At 31.7% G+C, this 7,075-nt stretch overlaps 1 protein-coding gene across 5 annotated transcripts in view; it reads right to left on the reverse strand.

Moving 5' to 3' along the window:
* Window positions 1-6,034, reverse strand: part of LOC111703408 (uncharacterized) — an 11,199-nt gene extending 5,165 nt beyond the window's left edge. Inside the window, exons 1-8 of one of the 5 annotated variants that reach the window (XM_023475342.1) lie at window positions 5,956-5,985; window positions 5,429-5,491; window positions 5,068-5,249; window positions 4,256-4,341; window positions 2,344-2,562; window positions 1,373-1,657; window positions 1,104-1,230; window positions 789-868 (exon numbers count right to left, since the gene is read on the reverse strand). In XM_023475342.1, coding sequence (XP_023331110.1) covers window positions 789-868; window positions 1,104-1,230; window positions 1,373-1,657; window positions 2,344-2,562; window positions 4,256-4,341; window positions 5,068-5,213 — 943 coding nt within the window. In that variant the 5' untranslated portion in view covers window positions 5,214-5,249; window positions 5,429-5,491; window positions 5,956-5,985. Of the gene's footprint in view, window positions 1-788; window positions 869-1,103; window positions 1,231-1,372; window positions 1,658-2,343; window positions 2,563-4,255; window positions 4,342-5,067; window positions 5,250-5,428; window positions 5,492-5,955 lie in introns of all 5 variants that reach the window. The other 4 variants (XM_023475344.1, XM_023475345.1, XM_023475341.1 and 1 more) reach the window with 4 other exon arrangements.
* Window positions 6,035-7,075: the final 1,041 nt, after the last annotated feature.

Consider the following 7,075-nt stretch of genomic DNA (forward strand, 5'->3'; position numbering starts at 1 on the left):
TTCTAATGCATGATATGTATGTTTCTAACCCATGATATGTATGTTTATAAACCATGATATTTATGTTACTAACCCATGATATGTATGTTACTAACCCATGATATGTATGTTTCTAACCCATGATATGTATGTTTATAAACCATGATATTTATGTTACTAACCCAAGATATGTATGTTACTAACCCATGATATGTATGTTTCTAACCAATGATATGTATGTTTCTAACCAATGATATGTATGTTTTTAACCATCTCAATGAAAATATAGTTAGTTATCCCCTCAACCCTTTAATCCCCTACCCATATTCACTCTCTTACCCCCCATTTACTCCTGTCGTTTCATATATTTTAGCTCCTTGTATTTTTACAACTATTCAGTAAACCTATAAAGTATAGGACTACATAGAATATAGACTAACAGTCTGGTAAACTGTGCTAAACCAGATACGGTAGTTTGATAGATTGATAGTTAGCACAGCTTTTAAATCTTAAGACAGTTTTTGTTCATAAACTTGATAAATATACACTAAAGGTATTAAAAAAATAGATGACTGATAGATATTGAGAGAAACGATAGAAAGATTTGAACCAGAAACTTTTGAACTGATGGGTAAAATGATCTTACCCTTCCTGTGAGCCGACTCCCAATGGTCAAAGCTGTAATGCCTTTCCATTTAATTAATTTAACTCCAGAATTCAAAGTTTTAATGAAGATTAAGGAGTTTAGCTTGTAGATTAACTGCGTTTCATTTAAAAGTTTCAGGCACAGTTGACGTTATTTGTTTTACCTCTTTGTATCTCGTAGGTTCTAAATCCTTCAACAGGAGACCATAGACCCATACACGTAGCAGACATCGACTCAGCCATCCTATACAATACATATATATACATATTAATTTGCTTGCATGTACTAATATATATAACTATGAGAATATCAATAATATAATCAGTGTCAATAAACATATACGCTAATTTCTTGAAATGTTTACAAGCAAAGCTTCATTAGATCTAATAAAGTTTCTTCTTATTTAAATCCCCTTTTTAACGGAATTGTGGTGAGTTGGTATTGTTAAAAACATCTTACATATTATAATTGATTTTACCTTATTGCTCTAGTTTCCCCCTTGCCATGATATTCATAAACAAAGCATCTGTATTTCTGCTCATCTGTGTATATATGCTGTCTACTGAGTTCTCCCACAAGATAATGTTTAGAACCTTCCTTCCATCCTGAACAGTTTATCTGTATATATATATATATATATATGTGTTATATGCTGTCTACTGAGTTCCGTTGGTTACAACGCTTCTAATTTTTCTATGTTCCTAAAAGTGTGTTAGAATAAAAATAAAATTAAATATTTGTGTTTACCTGCTAAACAAGTTAGTTTCTCTGAACTGATCTCTGAACCTTGTACATCTATACAAGCCTGGAAGCTAAGCTGAATACTTCTTTTGTCTGAACATGAATCTAGATAACTCTCCGGGTACCCACACACAGCACCAGCTCCACCCTTGGCGTAGCTGAATGTATGCGGACCATGGAAAGGACAAGGTTCAGGCTCCACATCCCGTCGTATCATTGAGTACATAGCAGAATCACCAGCTATACCAGAACATAGAGAACTGAACCCGTCAAAATAGGTCTCACAGTAACCTAAACATTGATCACTACAATTCAAGAATTGGAGTATTCGTTTAGAACTCGTGGAAGAGAAAAACGATGTCTTTATAAGCAATTAAATATCCTAAATATTACTTAAGCTGCATTTTATTAAACTTTAACTATTTGACAAAAATTTAGTTTGAGAAATTAATAAAAAGATTATGTATGTATATACTCAATACACATACAAGGCACAGGTTTAAAATTCTTAATAAAACTATTGGCTGTGCTGTGTTGAAAATATTTGTAAAATAAATTGAAAATTTCTTTTTATGGTCGATAATGGTTAAATTATTTTTCACACATAGCTCACTGAAATTGATGACCCGTTTTATTGAACAGTTTATGAGGTTTTCAATTTAGAAACCCAATTTACCAGTTATTTATTATAAAATGTATGTGCAGTGAAGTAGAATGAGATATTACAGCCTCCTCCCCTCCACCCAGTCCTTCAAAAGCCACTATTTTCATTAAACTCTTGCTTCTTTATTCTTTTGTTTTTTTATTATATTTTCCAATACAGAGTTTTCTTACAAACTCACATTTTAAATTGCTTTTTAATCATTTAAGATGTTTCAAGATTCAGGAAACCTTTAAAACAATCTTGTATTGACTGAAACTTCACAACTTTCCAATAAATCTTTAAAAACTTTCCGATTCCTAATTTGATTACTTACTTTCTTTATACTGGAGAACATTCTGATGTTTCCTGTAGATACTCAGACATCTCCAACACTTCTCTCCTCCATCTATAGTCTGGAGAACATACTGGCTCCCTGAGTTCCAGATACACTCTCCCTTCTCCGTGATGGATTGATTGGTCACCAGGAGAGAACTAGAATATCCAAGATGGAAGTAGGAACCATGCCAAGCAGACGGGAAACTGCATCTTGTATCTAAACAATGATTTAATTAATGAAATGATCTTTGATCAGATGCGTATAAAGGGGGGGCGATTGGAGTTTAGTACCCCCCCCCCCAGGAACAGTGAGATCTATGGTTTCCAGGGGGTAATCAAGCACAAAAAAAGCTCCCCTCAACAAATTCTTGTATACGCTCCTAGTTGTCTGATTATAAATAAAACAGGAATCGAAAGATGTGAAGCAGAGTGAAAAGCTTTCTTGGTTGGATCTAGCTGACTAACTCTAGCTGGAGATCTTCACGTTAATATTAGCTAGGGAAATTATTTCAGAGGTGAAATGCAGTCCATGTTGGATTTAAAACTTCAAGATTCACAAATCTAAGACGTTTTTAAAAATTGTCTACTCGATATCAAGTTCAATCGCGCTGAAATTATGGGCTTAACCGGATATCCAACTAACACAACAATTTCTAGCTCTGTTTGAACAATTATGGTGTATATATGAGTAAAGGAATTGAGTTTTTGCCACAAACTCAATATCTGGCCTCTATATCTATAAAACCCTTGATATTTCAAAATCATTTGACCTAACAGAATTTATAGTTTGAGATATCAAAGGTCTACACATCGGGTTGCCAAAATATAGGGATAAGAAAATCAAGAGTTTGTGACAAAAAATCATTTCCTTCTTATGTGAAGTAGTAAAGGTTATTATAATAAATATATATAATATTTGATTGTTCTTGTATATTTGTAACCAGATGTTGCATATCTTTGTTATTTCAAACTATGAAAGTTTATGGATAAGAAAATTTGATTTTGTGACGAAAACTCCCGTTACTTCTGATTAAGATTGGTAAATTATAAACCTGGGTTAAACTACAGTGATGTTCTAAATAAGCCGGAATAATATGAATTGATTGATAACTTCAAAGCCGCATTTGACCCTTAGAAATAGTTTGCAGCATTCACCATAGCCCTAGTCCTGCACTTTCCAAAATGTGATCTGCTATTTTTGTGCTGTCATAGTTAACGGAGATAAAAATGATTTTATTCAGAAAGAGATATTTTCATAGTTTTATTTTATAAATTGAAGAAAAAAAATTCTTAATATCTCAGGTATTTTTTAGAGCAAATAAATGGCAAACCATATTTTGGAAAACGCAAGATTATAGCTATTTTGTGATTATTGTTTAATAAACAAATTATTGCTAAAATCAAGTTAATTATGTTAAATGCCGCAAGATATTTTCAATGTTATCCATGAATTTTTATTATTCCATCTTATTTAGATGAATACAGTAGATATCTATGGCGTGGTGTAAGTAAAATGTATCGGGTTTTCATGCTGTTTTGTTTCAAAGTTTCCAAGTTAAAGTGTAAATTGAAGAGCGAGTACTATTTTAGTTTTAAGAAACCCTGTCACATCAAGTTCAATAAAAATATTTTTAGTTTCAAAAACTTTTTGAATCATGAATTTAAATCTTTTAGACCTGAAATCAGTTGTGTTAATATGTACGTTTATATATATATTTACAAGGCTTTCTACACATTTCATAAACTAAAACTTTTTCAGACTTTTCTGTTTAAGTTTTGAATTTTCCAAAATAAAATTTACTCGACATTTTTTTTAGGCAAAATTTTTAATTTTGACTGGTCATATACCTTACCTAGGGAGATGTGGATACATTTGGATACAATGAAACCTTTTATTACTACTAGAATACCTGATGAAACTCCTGCAAGGAAAAGAAGGATAAGTCCTAGTTCTCTAAACTCCATTCTGTTCTTCATCCTACCCGGAGCAGGTTTCCTAGAGTATTGATGGTCAGATACGTTTCCCGGGATGGATTCAACTTCAACAAGAAAGGAAGAGTTTAATACATATTCTGCAAATTATTGAAGTCCATTTTGTATAATTCTTGATAACATTTTAATTCTGTTGAAAATAATGTTATGTCTCCTACAGTTCTATACTCCTGGGGTTCTAATTCTTCCAACTTAGAACTGTCACAATTTATCTATTTATATTCGTCTTCAAAACTATTTTGCACCAAACCGTTTATTTTTCCTGTAGGTTGTGTGTATTTAAGAGGGAAAGTTTTCTCTTGTTCTTCAAGATTAGAGATATATGTATTTAATGTATTCAAGGAAATCTTTATGTTGATATTCTGGTTGAAAACAAGGAAATTATGCTAATATATATTCGCGCATTTATCCTCTTCAGTCACAGTCCAGTTTTTCACAACATTGTTCATACTTTTACAGTAAAATCTGAACAATTTTCACAATAGTCCTGTATAATATTACTAACAGTATACACTGCAAACTTTTCGTTCGTTCTTGAAATTAGATTTACAACTTTTCCGTCTGGATAATTTGAAAACAAAACTTCGTTAACATTACAAAGTAAGTCAATATTCTATATCCTTCAGATTCCAGCCACTAACTGAGCTGAAAAGAATACGAGACTTCCTCTAGACCCGGTTCGACCGATTCATTTATTCCGACCCGGCTCGACGGAGAACATATTCCGTACCGGCCGTGGATTTTCTTTGTACCGGCCCGACTTTGTAGAGAACTGACCAGTGACCATGGAACGGAAATTTTCTCGGTAAATGTTTGGGGATGAAAACATAAACCAGAAGAACCTAGAGCTCTACACACCAGATAATCCAGGCTCATTAAACCTCAGCTGAAACCAGACTTAACACGCACCATCTAAATATACATCAAATAAAATATGTTTTTTATAAATACAATTCACTTTTCATATGATAATATAGTAATAAAAATAATATGAAAATATTAATAATGCAATAATATAATTACAATAATAATATCAATAATAATTTTTCTAATGATGTATTATAAATAAAGGTCTGTGTTCCTAATTGTACCTTGAGTTCCTATGTATATTATCTAACTATGGATCTATGTGTTGACTATTTATCTTGTATTATCTAAACATTAGATCTAACTAATTAATTATATCTAGGCTGAGATAGGTTTCATGCTTTTAGAACATGAGCTTTATGTACCTAGGCTTATATATTGTACAATAATCTATAAATACAAAATGTACACTGTAGGGAGGAGTCCCGAAAATTATAAAACTACTTTAAATTCGTCTCTTTGATCTTTAAAACGAAACATTGCAAAATTTCCTTTCTTCCAAAGTTATAGTTTAGTTATTTGTATCGGAGGCATTGGAAATTTTTGCGAGAATTAAAAAAGCCTGGCGCTGGATTAAATCAAGGTTTTATAAAATATGACAAATTAAATCTGTGCAATTGTCCCATTTTTGTATATGACAGTAGTCTAATATGGTTCACTAATTAATTGTATAATAAAAGACGAGTAAGTCGGTAAATATACATTTTTATTGGGCCTCCCTACCTACACTTCATTTATTATTTATAGCAACCTGTTTTCTATCCTGTAAACTGCCTCTCCTACTTCAACCATCAACATATTAACAAAATTGTGAAAAAAAGTTTTCGAGGATTTTAATATTTAAATTCGCGCATTTTAAAAATATTTTTAGCACTCTCAAATGCTGCAAAACTTTGTTAAATTTTACTGTAGTTTGAGTTTGAAAATTTGTTTATCTGATTAAAATTTGAAGTTCATGAGTATGGTTCTATTAAAAAATATTTGGACTGATACAAGGCTTTTAATTCTCACATTAATGCTTTACTCTAATAAAAGTTTGATATTATTTAATGTTAATAACTATTTCTCTAAAGATCTGGGTTTCAGGTTTGAAGGTTTAAGGTTTTCAGTTTCCAGATTCCAGGTTAAGGTTCCAAACTTTTGTAGGTTCTAAACTTTGGGTTGATAGTTCCAGATTCAATGTTCTGTATGGGTTCCTGTCCATATGTTGGTTTATGATTTCAGGTTCTGAATTACAAATTTTAGGTTCCGTATTCCAGATTGTGGGTTAATTTTAGTTTTCATATTCTAGTTTAAAGATTTTATGTTTCAGAATACATACTTGTGATTCCAGTCAAGTAAAGTGGTGAAAAATATTTTGTGAGGTGAATCCCCCCCCCCCCCCCCCCGCACTTGTGTATGCATATTATAGAGTTGAATATACAGTAAAATTTGTTTTAACCTGATTTCTTTCTAAATTGCTTGTCAGAGATAAGAAGAAGAAAACTAGAAAACTAGGTTCTGTTTTATAATCTTACTAAACACATCGCCACAAACACTGTTTTGCAACAACAGTGCAGGGTGCTTCTATAGAAATATACAAGTTTTTTTATATTGATATGATTATATTGGACAGGGTGTCACAAATCGTCTTTAATCCGTGCGGCATGGCATATAAATATATATAAATCTGTCCAGATTCCAACATATAAATATTAACAACAAAATTGTTCAAATGTTTGATATCTCTGTCAATTTTGAAGATACAAAAAGGAAACTTTATTTTGAAAATTTCAATGTTTATTGGGACACCCTGCAGATTTCATTACATGTTTCTTTTTCTAAAATCGTCTTCATTTTTCCGTATCATAATTTTATCTCGACATCACCGT

The sequence above is a fragment of the Eurytemora carolleeae genome, unplaced genomic scaffold (assembly GCF_000591075.1).
Source record: "Eurytemora carolleeae unplaced genomic scaffold, Eaff_2.0 scaffold547, whole genome shotgun sequence".
Classification (NCBI taxonomy): Eukaryota; Metazoa; Arthropoda; class Copepoda; order Calanoida; family Temoridae; genus Eurytemora; species Eurytemora carolleeae.